General features: G+C 47.5%; 4 protein-coding genes across 6 annotated transcripts; 1 reads left to right on the forward strand and 3 right to left on the reverse strand.

Moving 5' to 3' along the window:
* Nucleotides 1-589: 589 nt before the first annotated feature.
* On the reverse strand, nt 590-3,799 carry LOC120675040 (putative receptor protein kinase ZmPK1). The gene is made up of 2 exons (XM_039956130.1): nt 3,368-3,799; nt 590-1,726 (listed from the first exon to the last, which is right to left on the reverse strand). The coding sequence occupies exons 1-2, from the start codon at nt 3,797-3,799 to the stop codon at nt 590-592; spliced, it is 1,569 nt and encodes a 522-aa protein (XP_039812064.1).
* A 1,256-nt stretch (nt 3,800-5,055) lies between these two features.
* LOC120673173 (TOM1-like protein 6) lies at nt 5,056-10,060 on the reverse strand. Of its 2 annotated transcripts, none has more exons than XM_039953896.1 (9): nt 9,760-10,060; nt 8,834-8,912; nt 8,616-8,714; nt 7,705-7,818; nt 7,053-7,192; nt 6,879-6,960; nt 6,676-6,761; nt 6,285-6,509; nt 5,056-6,198 (listed from the first exon to the last, which is right to left on the reverse strand). In XM_039953896.1, exons 1-9 carry the CDS (start codon nt 9,906-9,908, stop codon nt 5,298-5,300), a joined length of 1,875 nt encoding a protein of 624 aa, XP_039809830.1. In that variant the 5' UTR covers nt 9,909-10,060; the 3' UTR covers nt 5,056-5,297. The 2 variants fall into 2 exon arrangements, with proteins under 2 accessions (XP_039809830.1, XP_039809831.1); XM_039953897.1 differs by having other exon boundaries at nt 8,616-8,730; nt 9,760-10,045.
* A 2,013-nt stretch (nt 10,061-12,073) lies between these two features.
* LOC120676040 (succinate dehydrogenase subunit 5, mitochondrial-like) lies at nt 12,074-15,234 on the forward strand. The gene is made up of 4 exons (XM_039957256.1): nt 12,074-12,304; nt 13,323-13,627; nt 13,723-13,908; nt 14,822-15,234. Exons 1-4 carry the CDS (start codon nt 12,163-12,165, stop codon nt 14,876-14,878), a joined length of 690 nt encoding a protein of 229 aa, XP_039813190.1. The 5' UTR covers nt 12,074-12,162; the 3' UTR covers nt 14,879-15,234.
* A 3,291-nt stretch (nt 15,235-18,525) lies between these two features.
* On the reverse strand, nt 18,526-23,425 carry LOC120676039 (amino acid transporter AVT6C-like). 2 transcript variants are annotated; one of them, XM_039957254.1, is made up of 5 exons: nt 22,855-23,425; nt 22,597-22,749; nt 19,622-19,825; nt 19,047-19,512; nt 18,526-18,885 (listed from the first exon to the last, which is right to left on the reverse strand). In XM_039957254.1, the coding sequence occupies exons 1-5, from the start codon at nt 23,267-23,269 to the stop codon at nt 18,729-18,731; spliced, it is 1,395 nt and encodes a 464-aa protein (XP_039813188.1). In that variant the 5' UTR covers nt 23,270-23,425; the 3' UTR covers nt 18,526-18,728. The 2 variants fall into 2 exon arrangements, with proteins under 2 accessions (XP_039813188.1, XP_039813187.1); XM_039957253.1 differs by lacking the exons at nt 22,597-22,749; nt 22,855-23,425 and adding an exon at nt 20,091-22,576.
* Between the last annotated feature and the right edge of the window lie 455 nt (nt 23,426-23,880).

Genomic DNA, 23,880 nt, shown 5'->3' on the forward strand with positions numbered 1-23,880 from the left:
TGCACATTTAGAGTTTGAAATTTATCTTTAAAAAATTACTACTTTGACCCAACTACCATAAAAAATAAAAGTATCCATGTGTTCGGATCCTTCTCACAAGAAGACAAAGAGTATTTATGTAATTTCATACCATATATATGTTTGCGTGTCTGGCCATAGAATTGCATTTATTTTAGAACAGATGGAGTAGCTTTTGCGTGTATGTCAGCTAGACCACTTAATTTACTCGAACCCGAACCCGTTTGTTTTAGATTTGTTGCTGCTCATACAATTCCAGAAACCAAACACCATTTTCTTAATGTCATATGTTTCGCCCACATGTATATGTACGCACCAACGTGTACTGTCCATAAATTTTTATGCTATAAAAATTATCAAGACGCGCGTGTGTGTGGTGTTTTTTTGATATCACTCTTAGCCACATTGTACACTAAAAAATACATACATCATTTTTTTCTTTTTAATAGATGTGAAAGGATATTTGTCTGTCCCGGAAAATGCAAGCTAGTACTTATACTGTTACTCCTCTAGATACATGTATAATGAAATTGCACGCACCATTTTATTGACAGCTGAAGCAATGAAGCAATCAGTTGTGTTCAGCCCCGTAACTGTCAAAACTATTTTGCTCCCCGGCGCCCTCGGCCTCGCCTTGTTGGAGCTCGACGGCCCTGTCCACCGCGGCCGCGAGCCTACGAAGCCGCAGAAAATACATGGCCATGAGTACCGCAAACACCACGGCGCACACCACGTCGATCGCCCCGCAGATCATCAGGACCTTGCTGAGCATGCCGGTAGAACTGTCGCCGTCGTCGTCCTGCACGTTCCCGTCCTCTCCTCCTCCTCCTGCTCCGGCTGCAGGGAGCTTCACCCAGTAGCTGTACCGGCGCCGGCTCCCGTCAGTCACCTCCCTGGCGCCCGCCGTCAGCGTGTAGTGCGAACACACGCCGTGGTCGTCGGCCGCGTTGCCGGCGCCGGCGCCGGCGTTGCCCTTCACGTAGAGCGCGGCGTTGCACGAGACGTTGCTCGCGCACCGCGCCACGCACTGCCGCAGCGTCACGTTGGCCAGCGGCGGCGGCGGCGACGTGGTCCGGAGCACCGTGGTGACGGCCCTCAAGTGGACCATACACACCTCGCCGCCGCCGGTCCCGTAGCAGGGGGCGCCACCGGCGCGCGCCGGCCTGTCGGCGTACGCGGCGAAGTCCTTGCATTTCCCGGCGGCTGAGCACACCTCGCCGACGCCGCAGGAGAGCGGGAGCTCGCAGAGGCCGAGCGCCTTGTACGAGACCCTGAACCTCCGGTGACGGTCGTCGTAGTAGTACATCTCCAGGTTGCCGTCGCCGCCGAGCGCCAAGAAACTAAGAGGTGGCTTCTTAACCGGCGGCGAGACCTGCGCCACCACTATTCCCTGCGCGTCAAGCATCTTGAGCCCCGACCCGTCAAGCCTTGCCGATGCCATCGTCCGGTTTGCTGTTGGGGAGAGCTCCCAGTAGGTGTAGCTCGTATACCCGATGTGGATGTAGGCGGCGATCTTGTCGTCGTCAAGCTCCAAGGAGTAGAATGGCGAGGACATCGCGTTGGCCATGGACGCGACGAAGTACGCCGGCAGTCTGCGGTGCTGGCCGCGTAGGAATTTGTCCGTTGGATCGTCAGAGCTTTGCCACATCGTGCGGTTCTGGGCGTCGACGAGGACGAGATTGCCGGTCTTGCCATCCAAGTGGAGAGCCTGCGTGCAGACGTGGCATTGTTAGAGGTTTCAGAAGAAAACAAGCACTAGATCTTAACTTTCAGTTTTACATGTTTCATCCGTAATACATCTGCTTAATGTTTATCCCACTATCATGAACACACTACCATTTTTCTGCTATGCACACAAGAATATGTATAACCCACTTTAATCTCGTTGTGTGTGTGTGTGTGGGGGGGGGGGGGGGGGGGGGGGGGGGACGCGTGTGCTCCAGTAGTACCTAGTTAAAGAAAGACCCCACGTCTTGATTCTCCTGCCACCACTGATGTAGCGACATAGTTTTTTTGAAGTAAACATGTAGCGACATAGTATTTGCAAAAAGAGAGAGAGAAGAAGAAGATCAAGGTATTGAACACTGACTGTGGACATCACACCTGCCATCTTCTGTTATTAAAAGAATGAAACATCGAATTAGCGAGATCTTTTAAGCATAAAAGAATGTTGATCTCATTTTAACACTAATATTTTCTCTCCTTTATTTTTGCCAAAGCATTATTTTTCTAGAGAAAAGGAATTTATCTCATTTTAATACTAGCGTGGGGTAAAAATGGGAGTACTCGTCTATTATATAACATTATAAATGGCATGCAAGTTTATTTTTTTGGTTGCATGCACGTGCTAATTCCTCATCCTATATGCAATCTCCTCATCTCAATTACTCAATATGCTCATTAACCCCATCCAGCTGCAAAGGATGAGGGCTTACAGAATTTGAAAATTATTCTGATAAAATAGACTCAGTGCTCCAAGGAATAAATTCTAGATATGCAGTTTTTTAATCTTAAAAAGATGTTGAAGTAAAATTCAACCCTAGTGGTTTTGGCAGGACCAGATGAGTGGCCTCGTTTGTGTGAGATTACATAATTAAATTTTATGTAGAAAACAAAGGGAAACAATTCGAACATCCAATTATTAGCCATTACCTGTTTGCTCAATTATAAAAAGAGATTGCTACAGCTTGGGATGAATTAATTCCTAAGTAGAAAACTTGAAGAAATTTTAGTTCCACTCCAACTTCTTTTCTTATTTGATTTACGCACCTCCCGCGTTTCTGAGAAACACACTATAAATCTTCTAAGTTTACGCCTACACTAATTTCACTTCATAATTAAAACATAATATCTTTTTAGTGTATTAGCATAGTATTTGCTATTGAACTAAACTTTAATTCCACTACTGTAACGATTTTTTTTATAAAAAATAATTTACGTCCTTCCCGCACTTTTTTGAAACACATGCATAAACCTTTAGACTATATATATGTGCCAATTCCGCACAGTGTAACAATATGCTTTAGATTTTTTTCCCCTTTTGTTCCCTTCTTAATACTCTAGGAATTTTTTTATTAGGCCCGTTGGGTGTTCTTGCATATTGCCAGTGACCGGTGGTTCAGCAGCACCGCAGCCTGCACGGCAAGTCTAAAAAAAAAACCGTGGATGTAAAGACGCCTAAACCCAGAGAGCCGCCGATGATCCTAGCACTGATCCATTGCCTACCCCTATCAAGATCCACGAAACAAATCCTAATCATTCCTCGTCGCAGAACGCAGAACCATGGCGAGATCATGCAAGAACGAAGCATTAAGCAAACAATGGAGAAAAGGAGCCGGTGCGTCATCACCTTCACGCCTAGTCCCGCCGTGCCGGACAGCCACCCGACCTTCCCGCCGCCGTCCGTCAGGCGCAGCTGGCCATCCTCCGTGAGCTCGAGCCGGCACAGTGCGCGCGCCACGAACTCCTCGAGATGGTCGGAGGCCCAGACCTTGACGCCGCCCAGGAAGAGGACCAGCGAGCACGTGCACGCGCCCGCGCGGGCGGCCTCCGCGCTCACGGCCGCGACGAAGCCAGGCTGCCGCTCGCCCCGGGCATCATCGAGCACCACCGCCCTCGCGGCGAAGCGCGGCTGGTGCGGCGCCGGAGGCAGCCGCACGGTGGCCTCGCCACCGAGAGGGAAGCTTGCCGACGAGCGGGCGGCTTCTCCGTGGAGGAGCACGACCACGGCGGGGAGCAGCACAAGCAACGCGCAGGCCCAGTCGCTGGTGGCCATGGCCATCACGGATTCACGGCGGCGTTCAGACTTCAGAGATTTTTTTTTTTTCTGCTGGCTCGTCCGATATGGGAGCCGGAAAAATGAAATCGATCGATGATTTCGATTTCAGCTGGATTTATTCTTCTCGCGTGCGTTTGTGTTTACATTGTGATTTGAATTCCCGAGGATTTTGAACTGTCCGGAGTTGCCAGACGGCTAAGGTTGGCAGGAGTTAATCTCGTGGCAGGATTGCCGTTCAGAAATGGCAATTTGGCAGGAGAATTAACGGTAGCACCATCACTCGTCGACATCAGAATATTACCGCTGAGAGAAGTGAGGGAACGGGGACAGTTTGCTGTAAGGATCAGACTCGCTCTTGAAAATTCGAAATACACGACGATTATCTTGAGCGTATCTACGCCCTTTTCTTTGGCATTGATGCTTGGAGATATTTGCACATTAATCAGCAGTGTATCGTTTACGTGATGACACTGTAATTGTCGGCTTCTGTTTAAAACAGCATGCAAACGTGAGGGTTGAAAGAAACGGAAGAAAACTGAACACGACCATGCCAACTCTGGTTTGTGCTGTCTGCGTGAGCGGCAGCAGGGCTAGGCGAAAAAAAAAGGAATTGATGGAGGACCATAGAGGAAATGCATATATGGACAAGATAACTATAAAAAATTCTGCGCATGTTCATGTTTTCTTCATTCCTTCATCAGTTTATTAATGCACGGGACAAACCGTTTGACAAATGCTTTGACAAATCCTTGCAAAAAATTGTTTGACTATAATGTGGGAACCACGTACTATTGTGAAAAGAATCCTGCGAAAGGGCTGGTGGTTACAAGAGGCTCAGTAACATCTCAGCTCTTGGATTCAACTCCCCGTGAGAATGAATATTTCAGAATTTAATGGTGTTGTGCTTTCAATGGTAGGCTACATTATCATCAACAGCGAGGTCAATTAATAGTGTGACCCTCTCCTCTCTAAACAATTAACAGTGCGATTATCTGGCTGAGGCTGCTGATTCAGTTTTCTCTATGGTCGTGGTCTAGGTCGAGCAAAAAAAAATTTCGAAGAACTGCCCCACTTTTGAGCCCATGGAGCAGCCACGGCCGGCATCCAGATTGCAGAACGTGAGTTGCATGGAATTGCATTCATTTCTTCACTTCATTACAATGCAGTCACAACTCACAAGTCAGCCCGAGATCAAGGAAATAAGATCACAAACAGGATCGACCTGCTTGTACACGCAACATCGAAAGGAAGGATTCAGATACCAACACATTTCGTCACGACCGTCCACCGCAATGTAGAAATGCTATTAATCATTTATGTACATCAAGTGTCGTCTACATCTCATCTCAGTTTAACTTAATAGCAGCACCCACGAATCAACCAATGCAACCAAACGAGGCAACGGTGATATACAGCAAATGTACATCGAACCAAGTAACAATTAATAATAAGCACCAGCTACCAATCACCACCAGCTGTATAGACAAACGACCCTATTTGGCTATTTCTTTCCACCAATCATAGGCTGACCACCATTTGAGCTACCCATGGTAGTGGGCCCGCCAATCTTATTTCCACCACTGAAACTCTTCACGTCAATCAAATCGCTGAATAGATTGTCAGGTATGTAGTATGGTCTGCTAGAGGATGGTGAAGAATCTTTTGGTTGTTGATTCAAGTTCATTTGGGCTAGAGTGGCAGTCAGTCCGTTGCTTGGTGGAGAACCCACAGAACTATTATGCTGAATTGACTGGGGGGTTGCAAATGGTGCATTTGAGATTGAAGAAGGGGGATATGAAGCTGGGGGAGGTGCATAGGTGTCTGCCTGAACAACAAGAGAAGTAACAGGGCGTGGATCTTGGTAATTAGCCGAAAGGAAAGGATTAGAATCAACAGCTGCAGGTGTCGGTGCAGCCCAGGGCGGTGCAGGGTAGCCATATCCAGATGCATACACCGGAGGCTGAGGTGGATATGCTCCAGTTTGGGCCCAAGGTGCAATATAATTGCTGTTGTGTTGAGCATATACCTGGTTTGTTGTGTGAGGTTGGTAGTTTGAAGGGTATTGTGGCACACCAGAAGGATATTGTTGCCCATTTATAACTGTAGGTTGTTGAGGCCCAGTTTGACTATGGGTATTGGTAGATTGCTGAGGCCCATTTTGACTCTGTGTTGGAGAATCTGTTGAGGTTTCAGGAGTGGGGGTGCACAAGGTGAGGCTTAGGAGGTCGATCATATCCAGCTCTTTTGATTCAGTGCTGCTGCTGGGAGCTGGGTCAAGAGGAACCAATGCATTGCTTGCAACAGAAGATGGCGACTCCGAGCCCACTGTATCAATGGGTACAAGGGCGAGGTCCCCAGTGCTTGATAGTGCATCATCACTATTTACTACGGATTTGTTTTTCCTGCAGATGCGTAAAGCATGAAGTGCTAACATACTGTGAAGAAAGTAAAGAAGGTATTCTACTTTCTACAGGTTATTCAGAAGTACCTTTGAGCTAGCTGGGCAAACTCATCTTCCTCTTCATCAGCAGTGTCATTATTTTCAGGGGGTGCAGATGGTTTTACTGCAGGAGCCTCCCTAGGAGCCTCAATTGTCTCTGTCACTGGTGCTTCAACCCCCAAAGGAGCACCAGAAACCACAGCATCATACTTTGAAAGTACACTTTGTAAGAAATCATTTATCTCCAGTCCTTGCTTTAGCAACTGCTCATTCCTACAAACATTAAAGACCTCAAAAGTCACATGCATAGTATACAGCAAATACAACAATGCATGACCACAATAAGCTACAATGGATATGAAAGAACAAAGGGAACCATGCAAGACTATTGCAGATCAAAGAGAAAGGAGCAGCAACGATTACAGAACAAAATGTTTACCCTGTTGAACTGACAAATTGCAAAAGCTTTTGTTGATTTGAGCGACACTGGGTCACAAGATCTGTGATAATTTCGTCGTTAACAGCCTGGGTCCAAAATAAATTTAAGAGGTCTGTCACTGGCATCAATTAGAGCAAAACATGCTGCCAGTAATAACACATGGTCAAAAGACACAACTTTTGGATAATGTGGTTCTTTCATACCGTACGATCAGATGGGTTTAAAGCATGCACCATATCGTTCAGTAGGTCTGTCACATTTCGAATATTGTTCAAGTCCCCTAAACTGTACAAAAAAGACACTGTTAAAATCACAAGACAGATTAACGGGCAAGAAAATGTGAAATGAGTCCAATATGCCAAGGAAAGGGGCATAACCTCAGAGTCTCAACATCTGAGGACATTCTGTCACTAAGACTTCCTGCAGCATATCTGGGCGAACTAGAATTATGTGTAGCAGGAGGTGTAAATATTGGTGGGGCATCGACAGGACGTTTTGGGAACACCACACCTGTCGTCTGTAACAAAATTTGAAAGTTAGCAAAGATAGTTGCAACTAAAAGGATTATTTTCAGAAAAGCCAAAGAGGCAGAAATAGATCTGTGCCGCTTCAGAAAACAGAATTTGTAAAAAGAAATGCCACTCAATATTCTGTACTTGGAAATACGCCACTCAAGTTTCTGTTGCATTGGAGTATCCCATTTTTTTCATTCCCATCTTTTCTCTCCTAGAAATGAGAGAAAAAGATAGGGAATGAGAGAAAAGTGTGTGTGCGCGTGTGAGGGGGGGGGGCGGGGGATGGCATATTTGACATTTCTTTTCAAATGTCATACTTCGGAGTAGCCGAAACTCAATTTTGCCGGAAAAGTAAGGGGTGCTTTGGTATAATCACACTACTGATGCATCTTGAATGCAGGACATGGTTCTGAAACAACGCTGTCCATGCATGCTGGAAACAATATATTGTTTGACAACATATAAAATAAAAAGGTATTTCGATCCGGGGAACAAACAGGGATTAATTGCGTACCTTTACTTCAAGATATGCCCAATGATATTGCGGGTATTTACTTCCAGGTCCACCAAATGCCTCTTGCCAGGAGTCTAAAAGTAATAATATTTTATCCCTTACTTGCATATCATTCTGAAAGCACATTCCAAAAGAGAAATTGCTTATAATCCTAGCAGAAATATGTCAAGTTCTTAAGAGGTAGTGGAAAAAGAACATAGGAACAGATCACAAATAAACTAAAATGGATCTTTCCAGAACCAAAAACTATGGTGTGTGCCATTGATGTTAGGTAAGCCAAAACTATGTCAAATGAAGAATGATCCAACCGAACTTAGGTAAGCCATTGATGTTGTGATAGTTAAAGAGAAGCTAATGTACCAATTATCTCAACTAAAACAATACTTTCAAAAGTGAAGTTGGGGCACAGATTTGTGACTTATCGTTGCAAAGGACTTTGAAAACAAAACTAAAAGGTGTGTTCTGGTAACTGCAGAATATGGAATTGTGAGCATGTGAACATGAAAACACACCATTTTGATGCTCTGATACTAATAGTGACTAATCAGTGCAGTATTTAACAGGAGCAATGCGCACACAGCGTCACAGCCACACATACAACACCGCCACCACCAAGATGATGGACATTAGTTGGGAGAGAAGAGGATCTGACACAACAGTTCAAAAATGATACAAACAACTACCTTTTCACATGATAAGACCAGTTTATCGATGGTTTCACCCATGAGATTCTAATGTTTCCAGACCAAAATATTCATGAGGATTAGTGTGCTCTCCAATAATGCACTGAACTACTTCAATGCATACATTACCACAGAAAATACTCAATGCTACAAAGAATCTGGTTCAAATTTGTACTCTATGAGAAAATTATAGGAAAGACAAAAGCAAAGAAGAATGTTACATTATACCTTCTTCTGAATAATTTTGACCATTTCTTGCAGAACATGCTGTTCAGCAACTTCAAACCGGACATATTCACCACAGTTCTTCATCATTGTCTCCAAAAGCTGCACCAGTTTGTAACTGATATGAATAAAACAAAGGAAAATAAAGCTTGGATGCTTATTGTGCAGTGAAGTATAAAAAAGCCTCCCATGTTTAGTCATGCCACAATGAAAGTACATACCGTCAAAGCAAAGAACTGAACCTTTGGGTCCTTGTTCTGCAGTCTCTTTTTCACTGCCTTCACCACATCCTTCGTCTGCCTGAATCAGATGTTCAAAAATAAGGATGATAAGCTGATAGTTAGCCGGTTCAACAAATCTTAGTTTCTCCAATCCTGATTGAGTAAGCAGAATAACACCATCTTCGTGTCAGTCAAAACACAAACCTATGAACAGATTCTACCAAGTACCAAGAGGGAAAGGCTGAATGGGATCCCAGATACAAGACCAAAACCTATGAACACCATACAGTTACAAACAAACCTGCAAGGTCAAGCTGGTTGTGTCTGCATGTCAACAGCATGGGGCCATAGTTTGTCCTTATCATGAATAATCATTACAATACAAAGTTAGACACTGTCAGCATGATTTGTTCAGCGCAGCCTCCCATGGATTCTGATACATTAAACAAAATGTTTCACTCCTTATCTCCAACACGAGCAACACTTACTGAAAGTAATTCAGAAAAAATATCAAATTATTATTATCCTAGAAGCTACTGCTCTTTATGAATTTTCTCACTTTGATTGACTTCTCCCCACGACAACCACAAATCATCCCATGCCCCCAAGCAGCTACGAAGGTAAAGTTCACTATCGAAAAGGGCCATCGCCTATCAGGAAGAAGATGTGAGGGGACAAAAGCAGCAAATTCACCCTAAAAAACACCCGATTCTAGAGGGCCGAAAGATAATATTTGCTGTACTTGAGATATCATTAAGTAGTATTAGTAGCAAATTTGGCCAGCACGCAACGGAGACTGCGCGTGCCACACCAATAAAGCCTATTATCAGAGGCCACGACTTTTCCGCACCGCACCAAAATTCCCCACACAGGCAGCCAGGCAGGCACGACGAGGAGTCGAGGAGTGGGAGGCAGCGCGTGCTCACCAGACGTCGGCGTTGAGGATGTCGCAGATTTCGAGGTTGACGGCCCAGTCGGGCCCCATGAGCAGGTGGCTCGTGGCCTTCTCGACCCGCGACGCCGCGCTCGGCGCCGCCGCGGGCGCCGCCCCCACGACGGCCCCCGACGGGTACATCCCCCCGCCGCCGGCGACCCCGGGCGGGGAGGGCTAGGGTTCCAGCAGCCTCGAGGAGGAAGGCGTTGGTAATTGTCTGCTCCGCCCGCCGCCGCCGTTATTAGCGAGGAGGGTTTGCGGAAAAAATGAGGGGCGGACGGGCGGTTTGGCAGCGCCGCGGAAGCAGCCTCTTCCGGTTAACTGTCGAGCTCTCGTGACCTGGCTGACTCATGACGGGTGGGCCCCCGGCCCGGGAACCAGCAGCGCTTTGGTCAAACTAATAGGCCGTTTAGTTCCCAAAAATTTTCACGCGCTACAGTAATTTACAATGCGAATAACTGACAAAACTCATTCCATAACCCCAGGGTGAAATCGTGAGACGAATCTAATGAACCTAATTATGCAATGATTAGACAATGTTGTGCTACAGTAACCAACCTCTAATGACAGATTAATTAGGCTTAATAGATTCGCCTCGCGATTTCCCGTCCATCCGTGTAATTAATTTTATAATTAATCTATATTTAATACTCCTAATTAGTGGTCAAACGGTCCCAAAAATTTTTGGGAACTAAACGGCCCTTAAACGTATCGCTGTCTTCGCTTGGCTGTGACTGATGGCTGGTGCTAATTTATTATGAAAGAACAGTACTGCTGACTGGCTGGTAGCTAGTGGCTGGTGCTGATTTAGTATGAGAGAACAGTACTGATGGCTGGTTTGCTGAGAAGCCAAACGAACACAGCGATAATTTATGTGCATGTTTTTAAATATAGTTCGTTTTCACCTTTCTAGGTTTATATATTTTATTATACCTAGGTCTTGTTGGATCTTTAGCCCTTGAGCTAATATAAGAACTAAAGTTTAGTTATTGAATTAGTCCTCTAAATTTAGGTTCTAGAATTGTATGGATCCATGGGCTAATTTGAGGACTAAAACATACATCTCAATCATTTACTCTACCTTTCATGCATGGGGGTGAGAAAGAAAATTAACTTTTTGGTGAGGCTCACACAAAAATAGCCTCAATAGGCACCTCTTGGAGGGACTAATTTTTTTGGAAAAAGTTAATTCACTTTAGTCCCAAATAGCTCCATATGTTTGAATCTTTTTGGGCTAAAAGAGGAGGGGTTAATTTTTAGCCCCAAAGAATCCAAACAGACCCCTAGACATACATTATATTTAAATGTATAGTAAAAATTATAAATCTATAAAAATTAAAACGAACTATATTTTTGAAACGAAGGGAGTACGCATGAATTTAACCAAACTGTCCGATGCAGTGTATTCTTTGATTTACTAGGGCGATTCAAAGTTTTACATCCCCCAGATTGCCATCCAACCCCCAGATTGCCATCCAAGATTCAAGAACCTGAAAGCCGGTGCGGCGGCTCTCGTTTGTACTTTGTAGCGACTCAATTGGACGGTTCGTTTTGGAGGCATGCTAGCTGTTATGTATTGTTATCCGTTTGGGTGATGAGAGGTCCATGGAGATGACGGGATCATCAGCAAAACTAAATCATTTTTGTCGCGTGTTCGTAGCCCTCTAATGCGAGGATGGAACAGCTAACCACTCCTTGGAGCGGGTAGCGACGAAAGCTTCCTGCTAATGAACTAAATCTATTTCATGTGGCGTTGTGATTGGGCAATCGGTACCACCGCTAAATCTAAATGCGACGCGAATTTGGGTCGCATTAGAGGGCAGGGAGGAATGATTTGACTATCTGATGCTTCCGAAGGCACGAAAAAAACGTTGACGAAGGGAGAGGTAGCTTGGCAAATATTGATCCGTTCAACGGACTGTTTGGTGCTTTGCATAAGCAGTGATGTGAAGGTTTTGCTTCGGAAGTTCAGAGAATATCATATTTTTCTTGAATACGCTTTAGTAAATCCGATTCTGAAAAGTACGTTTTTATTATTCTTTAATTATTTAAATTATTTTAAGGAACATTTTTAGATTATTTTTAAACATAATTAGAGGCTATTTTAAAAAGTAATTAGAGGATCTTTTTTGAAAATAATTAGAGGATCTTTTAGGGAACCAAGAAAGGCCTGTTGGAAAATACTGGATGGCAGCCTACCCAGCCCACCTAACCCGCCAATCCACCGGAACCAGCCCAACAGAGCCTTGCTCGCGAAGTTACGGGCCCAGCCCGCACAGCCCGAGAATGACAGCAGTAAACACACCCACCCCGTCCCCGTCCATCGCCATCGACCGACCCCACGCAAGAGAAGGCCTCAACCTACGACTCGCGGCGATCTCCCCGACCCACGGCGATGGCCGCCGCCGCCCTCCGCTCCTCCTCCGCCGCGCGCCGGCTCCTGCGACTCGCCCCGGCCGCCTCCTCGGCGCTCTCAGCCGCCTCCCGCCCAGCCGCCGGTGTGGCGCCACTCTCGCTCCCGATCGCCGCGCTTTCAGGTGCTCATCTTCCCCGCATCTCCATATGACTAATTGTTGATAGCACCGCATGATGGTGCCCGGATCAGGTCGATCTCTTTCTGGACGCTTCCGGGTTGCTTCCTTGTTAGGATGTTCCTAGATATGGTTTCCCTAATTACTAGAGGGATTAAAACTCTGGATTGATGCTAGTGGGAAGATTTTATTGCAAGACCAGAAACTATAACTAAGTCCGTAGGTAAGAGTATTATTGTACAGGAGTCTGTGGTTGACAGGATTGTCATACTCTGACACCAGCTCTGAGTATTAGCATGAAGATTCGGAGTTGCCTCAACACCAGCTCAGATGAGAAATGTGTAGTCCTGGGGTGTTTCTTTCTGTGCTGATGTCTACTCAAACTATTGAATGGGCGCACTTTTTTATTTATTATATAGGACACATGCATTCTTGAGTGATGTTTCATGAAAGCTAGAACGTTGGTTTCTAGATAGCAGGCTTGCATCTGAAGCAACCTGACATAAGGTTCTCTAGCTTTTGTTGAGTATACAGGCTTTGGCAAACTAGCAACAATGAATTGTTGTTTATGTTTTTCATGCATGGCATCAGGGGTGACTTGAGATTTTGACTGTTTAGGGTTAGTTCATGCTATGCTGATGGCTGTTACATAGGGTTGGTCTGAGAGAAGGTGTAACAGTTGCCTCCACACTTAGCATCAGTCCTAGCTTAGCTCTGTTAATAGAAAGGTTGAAGGAGACAGTTTTTAATTTTTGGTACTGGTACTTGATTTGTTTTACATCACATTTTCCGATATCTTGTGGTTTAGCAAGGAACTGATTGGAGTAAGGGATTTTGCTCGTGAGAATGTTATGGACTAAAATGAGGATATAATGTTTTGCCCCATGTAATCTTCAAGCAAAATGTTAGCGTTTTGCCCCAATTTTCCCAACCCCATATTTATTTTCATTTTGGTGTTATGTTAGTTTAGCATTTTACTTCAAACTTCTCAGTGCTGATTAGCTTGCTCATGTTATTAACCTAGGTGGTAACAATCCTATCTCATGGAACCTGAGGCGCTTCTTCAGTTCGAATGAAAAGCATTTGCCTGCGATATCTGACCCAGAGATAGAGTCTGCATTTAAGGACTTGTTGGCCACTAGTTGGAATGAACTTCCAGATTCTCTTATAAAGGAAGCAGAGAAAGCAGTATCTAAAGCTACTGATGATAAGGCTGGTCAAGAGGCTTTGAAAAATGTATTTCGTGCAGCTGAGGCATGTGAAGAATTTAGTGGAACCTTAGTTACCCTAAGAATGGCTCTTGATGACCTTTGTGGCCTGACTGGTGAGGTCAGTATTCGTAATATCTAATTCTCTGTGTCCTATGCTTTTTTTCTTTTTCATTTTGTGCTTATATCAGTCTGATCAAGTCTAGCCTTTTGCAGAATGTGGGTCCCTTGCCTGGTTATATCGAAGATGCTGTTAAAGCTGCATATAATCGCTACATGAAATATCTGGAGTCCTTTGGTCCGGAGGAAAATTATCTAAGAAAGAAGGTGGAGACTGAGTTGGGGACAAAAATGATACACCTGAAAATGAGATGCAGTGGCATAGGTTCTGAGTGGGGAAAGGTATGTTTCTTTTGGCTGTTACGGTACCTGTTCCTGTTGTACAGTTTACTTCATTGTCGTCTTGTACTGTAGAAATTGGTTTTTCTAGTACCTTTTGTGATTCTTGATGCTTGCAGAAGTTTCTCTGCATATAACTCCATGTGGATTAGTTTGCATTCAGATTATATTCGGTATTTATTCCATATGCTGTGTTGCTGTATTTCTAGCAACAGCTTGGTCATTGCTTGACTGATTTATAGCTGATTTTTTCATGCTTGGTATTTTGCCTATCTCAAGAGAATCTAATCTGTATTTCTCACAAACATTCATTCTTTTCCATACTAAATGAATGCCCATGATTTCCAAAAAAAAAGGAATTAAATTGGTCAGTTCCTGTTTCCTGGTATCAACTATATTTCACTTGGTACAAAAAGAGATAGGGGTGGAGTGGCTACTTATTTCAGCATGTCAAACAATCTTATGCCATTCAATCTACTATGATCATCATAATCCTTTTGACCATTTGATTTTGCAAGTTCAAGGAAAGTACATACCGAGTGCCATAGCAACATGTGGCAAGGCTTGTTAAATTAGTTTGTCCTGTATGCCATAGAACTCTTGGTACTGGAAATCACTTCAGGTGTGAAACCTGAAAAAATTGATAAATGTTTCCCTTTTCTCCAAGTTTCACCATAAATCAGCAAAACAAGCATACATTCTGACTGATACCTGGCGACCTGGTCAATGTTGTCTGGTCTTCCATTGTATTATTTCTGACAAAAAAGTGAATAATGTCCTGCTTAACCGCAATCATGTATGGAATTATGTTCTCATCTCGATGCACATCGAGCCTCCTTGTTTTGCAAGGACTTGAGCTAGTGAATTTTATATGTTCAGGACTCCTTATTCATGTCTTAATTGTCGGTACTTGCAGATCTCCCTGATCGGCACCTCAGGGATCTCAGGTTCCTATGTTGAGCTAAGGGCTTGAAGGGAAGTCTGTAGATCAGAACCGTGGAATCATCAATGGGCCAAGGAAACATGTAGATCAGAACGGGTTCATCTTTTTCCATTTTTTTTTCTCTGTAGCTACCATGGAAATAACAACAATTTCAAACAGCTGTGCACTTGAAGTAACTCCGGATGATCCAGTCCTTGTCGCTGTAATAAGATTGTGTTTCTGAGTGTTCAGATATTCTGCTCCTGGCCGGGCATGTGCGTGGAAGTTTGAAACCTGTCGGTTCTGTTCATTTCTTACCATCTGTCTGACTTCTGTTCAACCTTATCAATTATAAGTTGAAATGAAGTATGTATTGATACACCATTATAAGTTTATGCTTTGTGGCCTGGATTGTGTTTATGGTTTGGTTAGCATTCTGTATCTGCACGTTTGCTCTCTCCGTGAGGCTAGTTGTTATCACGGATAAAATCCGATGTTAATGAAATAACCAGTATGGATTTATCATCATTGACACGATGCGTGGCATATAGGTATAATAGATACCAGTGATCGGGAAATCGTTGTAAATGCATGTAAAAATATATTATCCACTAGGTATGTGCCCGTGCATTGCTACGGCCTGCAAAAGATTCAGTGCAACACGCAACATGGATAAAGTGCTACGATCTTAGCAATATGTTGTTTTGAGACACGTTGGGGTCCTGAGACAACTTTTACATAATAGTGGGAAAGGCACATACAAAGCACACAAACTATGCAAGTAAGTGGGTTTTAGTAAATTGAACAAAGCAAGATACACCATGATATCCAAGTTATGTATACTATTCTTGATCACGTGCATACTATTTATAAAAACAAAAAAATACTTACAAATTGAACCCGCGTTGTCACATTAGTAATTTATTTAGTACATTACATTGGGAAGCAGATGATCTTCTATATGTCAGGAGCTGCGACGTGTATTTGTTGATGCCGACGCACCGGCCCTTGACGCCATCCTCATCCTTGCAGTCCCCTGACGAAACGGGGTTGAAAAAACAACACAGGGTCATGAGCGTTCCACTCAAAATTGGTACCGTTTGCATGTCAATTTCAGAGTTTCAGAGATTCAGACTGAGTGGCATGGTCTCTTACTCTCATAGCTGTAGGTGCAAAGGCCGTCGGGGTGTCGATGCAGTGGAGCGGCGATGACCAGGGGTACCGGAACTTGATTTCGTCAGCCCAGGAGCAGAGGCTGCTCAGGTTCTTGCCAGCGTAGGAGGGCAGCAGGTCCTTCACCGCCGCCGCCGCCGCCGCGCTGCTCAGGCAGCTCTAGACAGCATTCCCGGTGGCAGGTTTCAGAAGAATGCAGAACAAGTTGCAGAATGCAGTTTGATGGGCCGCATGTACCATAGTATGCAAGGATATGAACAGGCTCACCAGCACGAACATTCTCCCTTATAGACAATAAAATTCATAATATAGCCATAGTAAAACTGCTTAAATGCTGTTGGCAGTGGTATTTTATTAGAAAGGCAATGCAACATTAAACAATACTGCAGACCTATTGACGAGAGTATGTAACGATAAGATGTGATGTCATTGTTTTAGTAACATGGCATAATTGTTGAGATTGAAAGGTCTTTTCGCTAAAAGCTAGAAGGCACGTATCTTGGATTATACAGCACACTTCAGGAATTATTCTAATGCCAAATTTGGAAGCTGCTGAAACAGCTTACCGTATGCTAGCCATGGTGTCATGATCTGTTAGGGCAAGAACTTTCACCTACGCCACAAACATATAAGTTTATTCACACATATTTTCATTATTCAATATCTACAATATGCTCCCATCAATACATAATATTTAATTAGCACACAACCATATCCACAAAACAATTTAGTTAGTGCATCTCAATCATTTTTAGCAGAAATTAGTTAAGCAACGCACTGTATGAACTACCCATTAACCAATGAGTGTCACAAGTTGACAGCTTCGTTCAAATTTAAACAAACAGATCATCGGAGGAGAGTTGAGACATCCCAGGAAATTGCTTCCCTATTAGATATTGCAGCCACCGGTGTAGCACTTCCAGGTAATACGACAGGGGAATGGACCTATAAGCATGGTATAATAATCAAGGCAGTAGCAAGAATAGTAGCACAAGCACAATTGCAGATGACGATTAGCTTACCAATTAACAAACTTATTTACTACCGCAGAAGGTTTGTCTAGTTCATCTATTGAGACAATATTGCTGGGACTCCTGTCATTGCTCAGTTCTTCTACTCTATAAAATTCTGCACAAAGAAAATGGAAGAACAAAGTAAATAAGAGAAAATGTTCATCAATTCCACAGCAGGTGCTAACTTGCGGAGAATTGTTGCAAGAATATGAGAGCTCCTGAATACCGGACTGCAGCGACAGGAGCATTGCCACAAGAATATGAGAGCTCCTGAATACCTTTCAAAACTACTGACTTCTCTTTTTTCCCTTGTTTATTCTCTGCAGTACAAAATACCAATAATCAAACTCTTAGATAAGAACCAGGAAGAACAAAAAATAATCATAATTGACGATTATTTACTGAACATCAAGAATTTGAGAAAGAAAAATAACTAATCCCCCACCGTGGTCGCACCTTCATGCTGCCAGTGATCCGTTCCATGCATCACGCCTCCGCTCGCACTCCCCTGCGTCATGCCGTCATCCGCACGAGCCGGTGTAACACCTAACTGACAGCCCACCGCTCGCGCAACCTGCGGGAGGGTAGCAGCGCAACCAAACTGAATGATTGAATCTCTTTCTCGGATGATGGAAGTGATGGAAGCCGTTTGGAGCGAGTTGACGGCAGCCCCCTCCGGCCCTCCCTAGAGCTGATTCGTTACCCCTCTTCCTTGGCTCCGGGGGGAGGGCGGCGAGGCGGCTGGCGCCGGGCCGTCGCGAGGGGGCTGCCGTTGTTCCGCGTGGCGTCGATGTGCGGCGGGCCGTCGATCCGCGCACGGTGTCGATGCGAGGTGAGGCCGGGTGATCCGCGCACGGCGGGGACGGTGTCGCTCCCGAGCATCGTTGATTGCTCGGGCAGCCGCCGACGCTCGGGCTTGGTTGAGGAGAGGCGCGCGGTTGAGACTGCGGGGAGAGGGGGTGGGTGCGGCGTGGTCGTGCGGAGATCGTGGGGAGCGGAACTGGGCGACGCTGACTCGCGGAGGGCGTCAGAGCTCTTCTTTCCGTGGGGAGCGGAAGGGAGGCGGCACAAGTGGAGGATGGAGAGCGGAGGGGCAGCGGCGAAGGCGGAGCTGGAGGACGACGCCGTGCGATCCAGCGGCGTGGCGGAGAGGTGTCCGCTCGCTTCCGGTGAGGCTAGAGGGGGAGGGGAGGGCGGCGCGAGCGGGACGGCAGGGAGGCTGCGCTCGGGGCGGCGTTGATTTCGCAAGACCGGCGGCGGCAGAGGAGCGATGGGTTTGGGTCGCGACTGTTGCGGACTACCGCTGAAGCGATAGAAACTTTGATCGGATGGCTGCTGATCGCTCACGGCAGAATGGCGATGGGGCATAGGGGAGGGGGGGACGACGGGTGGGTTGCGTTTTTTCCGGTCAACCGCTCGCAGCAAGGAAACTACCGATCGGACGGTGGGATATCGCGCGAGGCAGACTGACGGAGGGGCAGGCGGAGTAGGAGGCGACGGACGAGTCGCCCATTGAAACTTTTTAGGAGTAGAGATTACTATTGCTATTATACATGGTACATGTATCGCCAATTCGCCACTCATCAGTACAAATATACAACAATGGCCGGCAGGTATTTCCTTACACACATCTACAACATGCATCTCATGAATCGTAGCAGTATCTCATTCTCTCTAAGGACACAAACCCTTAACACTTCGATTCATCTGAACTATCATCTGCTAGTTCTAGCTCCAGGGCCTCCTCTGACTTTGTCGCTGATAGTGCTCATGATGTTTGAGCCAATGGCGATGCTGCTCGTGACCACCGCCAGAATGATCATCGTCGCTGCCAAAGCCTTGTCCTTCCGCTTTGCTATTCCATGAACATCCCTAGAGCAAGCAAACTCGTGCGTTAGTTTCAAACTTCTGTAATCGAGCAATCAAGCAATCCTGGCTTTTAATTGAGCCATGGACAAGAAGGCATTTGCAGGATTTCTGAAACTTTGCTGTAGAAAGAAAACCATAGAGCCATAGAGGATGCAATGGCGTACCTGAGAACAATGGCGCCAGGGAATATCAATGAGATGGTGACCGCGAACGTGGACCCGGAGTACTCGAAGAGCGTCCAGATGCTGGGGATGGCGATGGCGAGCGCGTAGAGCACCGCCACGAGCATGGCCGTGAGGGACACGAACCGGCGCGTGTCCGCGACGGGCGGGCGCCTGCCGGGGAAGAGGAGCTCGTCGACGTTGACCCGGAGCGAGAAGAAGAGGAGCGGGAAGACGAGCACGAGGTGCAGCGCGTAGCTGAGGCGCGCCGCGTCGTTGAGCGCCTGCGGGACGCCGGCGCCCGAGCTGCGGTCGAAGTTGGCGAGCACGTCGGCCATGGTGGCGTCCCCGAAGAGGAGGAAGCCGAAGAAGCCCACGGCGGCGTATATGGCGGCGCAGAGCACAAGGGAGATGCGCACCGCCGCCTTCATGTCCGACGCCTTGCTCAGCTCCGCGCGGATCGGGTGCACTGCGTCAGCCGTGCGCGCGCACGTGTCAGGCAAGTGTAGGCGATTCGTAGCACGCCGTGCACCGCGCGGCACACGGGGACACGCACGCTGCGTTGTCAGTATAATTACCGTTGAAGTGGAAGGTGAAGGCGACGACGATGACGGGGACGGCGGTGAAGAGCTCGAACGGGGAGGAGAGCCTGGAGAAGTCCGGGAGCATCCGCGGCATGGTCGCCGTGCCCTTGAGCAGCGCGTACACCGAGATCCCCAGGCTGATGAGCATGAACACCACCGCTAGAAGGATGGAGAGGGCCGACGTGAACCTTAGCGAATCTGCATGTTCGAGCAAGTTTTGAAATGCACTGTTGTCCCACATGTTCTACATTGTATTTAGCACAGCACAATAGCACATGACCATTGGCCAGCTGAAAGCGACGACACAATGACACAAGCACCCACTGGCTCTTGGTTGTTTTTTTAGCTCCAAACCTTTCCATCACCAAAGCTATGGTGTGAGATTCTAGTCCAGACGCTGCAGCTCCTGTCCGGAGCAGGAGCTGCGTTGTGCAACACTAGTGCGCGTAGGCTCAGTACGTACCGACACGCTTGCGGAGCAAGAGAGGGAGGAGGATGGCCGCGGCCGCCACCAGCACCCCCTCCCGTCCAGTCCACCAGCGGCGCCCGAACCACTCCTGCAGCACCCCGGCGTGGGCGTCCCCGCCGCCCGCGGCGCCGGACATCACGTCCCCGACGATGACGAGGTACACGGTGAGGGTCCCGACGGCGTTGGCGGCGACGAACACGTTGAGCAGCGCGGCCCCCGCGCGGCCGAACGCGTCCCCCATCAGCGCCGCGTACGACGGCGCGCCGCGGGTGTGCCGGAGCAGGAAGCCGCCGGCGGCGTCCGCCAGGACCGCGGCGCACGCGATCAGCGCGGCCGCCGGCGCCACGCCCAGCACGCGCATGGCCGCCGGGATCGACATGATCCCGGCGCCCACCACGCTCGTCGACACGTTGAAAACCGCGCCCAGCACCGACGCCGAGCCGCCGCCGGCTGGGGCGGCCGGCCCCGCGTGCTCCGGCAGAAGCAGGGCCTCCTCGGCTGCAACGCTCTCCCTGCCGGCGCTCGGCGTGGCCGAGAACGGCGGCTTCTTGGACGCCCCCATGGTTTAGTAGTCTTCAGTGGGAGAGATGGAGCAGAGAGGAGTGAAGCTCTGGGAGACTGGGAGGTGTTTGGTGCGTTGCGGGCGTGTATTGGGATACGGCGGCTCGGGAGCGTGTAAATGTGGCGAGAAAACGACGGGAGGAGCCGAGCTGAGATAGGAGCTGAGTCACATACACACATGCCAGATGAGAGAGGTGTGGGAACGAAGAAGACTTGGGCATGATGTCGCGCTCTTCTTTCCTCTGCGGCTCTGCCCCACTGCTAGCTGACAATTTAGGTCCCAGGTTGTGGTTGGCTGGTCATGTCTTGTGGCCCTATGAAATTTTTGTGGATGTGGTATAACGAACAATGATGTCCATGAACGTGCTGCAGGTTTAGTGCGGCGCAAGGTATATTCCCTTCTTATGCATGATTCGCACGATTGAGGGTTTAGTATGTTGGGGACACCACCTTCGGTTGTGAGCAGAAGGGTACAAATCTTCGCCCAGCTCGACAGCCACATCAGCGCGACAAAGGAGTGACCCGGAGGTCCTGACCGAGAAGAAAAAACCGGAGGGGCCAAAGGGCCCAAGTTTTAAGGCCGAAGGGCCGAAGCCAAGGGGCGAAGCTGTGTGACTGCAAAATCAGTGGTAAATTACTGTTTTATATTGTTCCATAATGGAGCCGACCCTATATCGTGTAAGGAAGCCGACCCCGGCAGCGTTCTTGGTTGGCTTCGCCCCTGCCGATGGGACTGGATAAAAATCCGAAAGTTACCATATGCACCCATAGGATATCCGTGGAAATATAGCAATTGAAGGGTAAAAAGGTGTAACCTTAGGTTTAGGGTAGTTGAGAGGGACCTTAAAAATATCCATGTAACTATAACTAATAGGACGGTTGGTTTGAAGTCTTATGAATGAATGCATTGTAAACTCTTGTTTTGCTTCGTGATCTATCTTGAACATTCCTTGTGCTGGCTGTTGTAATACTTCTTCACTCCGAAAAATATTTTCCACCAACATACTATATAGTTGGTTCTCAAACCAACAAGAAAGAGCGAATCGGTAGAGCTCCATTCTGTATTGAATTATTATTGATACATGCCCCCAAAAAATCTAGCCGGTTGCCTTAACTAAAACCGTAGACACAACTGCAACAAGCTAAGATTCTAAATTTGCATTATTGGCGCACGCTCCGATCTTCTAGCATGCAAAATGACTGCCAGCAAATGCTCATGCCGGTTAACTGCTTTCCAATCTCCCAAGAAATATATATGTTTGAGCTGAATTTATGCGACATTTTCACGATGAACTTTGCCGCCCCATAACCTTTTTGCTAATATCGGATTTCTAGTCACGTCACTACAACTTGAAACTGTGAAACATGCAAGTTACGCGCTCCAGCTCAAATCAAATTAAATGGTCGTACAATGTGAAGTTTAGACCAGTCTTAGTGTTTCATGGCACACTTACCACAACTAAAGCACGATTACTAGGACTAAAAATTAGATATTGTGCCGGTTGTGTTTTTATGAGGATGAAAATTCTCTATCTCATCACATGAAACTCTCTCATTCTCTCTCCTTGTTATATCAGCAAAATTGATAATACGACATAAAATTTAATACATGAAGCTGTCCATAAACTCTTCATTAAAACTGATCTTAGTGATCATCATCATCATCCAGCTATCTGTCTCTCTATTTAAAACTTGGGATTAGATCCAAGTCCACATTGCGTTATACTACTGCTTTATCATATCATCAGTTCCAGATCGAATTTGTAATGTCAAATCAGAATGGTTCAGAATCAGGTTGTTCACCAGTGTATCAGGCTGTCACGCGTTCTCAACCAAACTAGCTATTTTTTGGCAACTAATCTCAACCAAACTGTTATTTGTGACTTCAGAAATTAAAAATCCAATCAGAATGTACGGCGCAACTGGGATGTGAACTCACCGACACGGCGGCGGAGCACGAGCGGCAGCAGAACGAAGACGGCGGCGACGAGCAGCACGACCTGCCTCCCCGTCCACCACCGCGCGCCGAACAGCTCCCGCAGCACCCCGGCGTGCTCGTCTCCACCGCCGACGCTCCCGGACATCACGTCCCCTGCGGACCACGCGTACGCCGCGCTGTCAGAATCGGTTCGACCCGAGTCCTCCTCGACGGAGGATTGCGGCGCCCGCTACTGCCCCGCTGCAGCCAACAGCTCACCGATGATGATGAGGTAGACGACGAGCGTGCCCGTGGTGGTGAAGGCGATGAAGACGTTGAGCACGGCGGCGCCGGCGCGGCCGAAGGCGTCGCCCATGAGCCCCGCGTACGTGGACGTGGCCCGCTTGCCGCCGGCCCACCCCGTGTACCGCAGCATGAACTCCACCGAGGCGTCGGCGAGCGCGGCGACGGCGGCGATGAGGAGCAGCGCGGGGACCACCCCGAGCACCCGCATTGCCGCCGGGATCGACATGATGCCGGCGCCGACGATGCTCGTCGACACGTTGAACACCGCCCCGGAGACCGACGCCCCGCCGCCGCCGCCGCCGCTTCCATGGCCGCCGCCCGAGAACTCCGGTAGCAGCGGCTCGTCCGCCCCGCCGGCGCGCTTGCCCTCGCTCGCCGGCGGCGTCATTTTCGCGGGGCGTGTGGGTGGCGTTCGTCGGCGGCCGGGACCCTGTATCCGCAGCAAATTACCCTTGTACCCTTCCGCGGTGAGGAAGGCCGCGGCAGAGCTCGGGAGCTGACGCTGGGAGTAGTATGGTAATTCCGCGCGGGAGACGAAGGACAACGACAGGGCGTGGTGGTATGATTGGAGGGAGAAGACAGAAGAGTGTTGAGTTGGATGTGAACATGCCGCGGCGGCGGCGGCGGCGCACCTGGACGGGAACGCGGCCCGGGTTCGTGTTTCGCGGATGATGCGGTGAAACGGGACTCGTTTATTTAGCACGAGCAGGGAGCAGCGGCGGCAGGCAGGCAGGAACTTGATCGGCCAGCCTTTTCAGCCAATCCGAGAGGGAGGGTCCATTGAATGATTCACGTTTTGGCAAATATGCCTAGAGCAGCAAACGACACTTTGACTACCACTAGTCGCGAATTTTCTCTTGCCGTGACAACAGCAGGTCACGAAAACGACGGCCGGCGCCAGTTCCTTCGAGTGGATCAGTGGCTTGAAGTACTCGTTTTTTCTTATTTTAGTAGTTATTTTTTTGTTAAATACGTAAATCTACGTATCTTTATATTAAG

This window comes from Panicum virgatum, chromosome 5N (assembly GCF_016808335.1).
Source record: "Panicum virgatum strain AP13 chromosome 5N, P.virgatum_v5, whole genome shotgun sequence".
Classification (NCBI taxonomy): Eukaryota; Viridiplantae; Streptophyta; class Magnoliopsida; order Poales; family Poaceae; genus Panicum; species Panicum virgatum.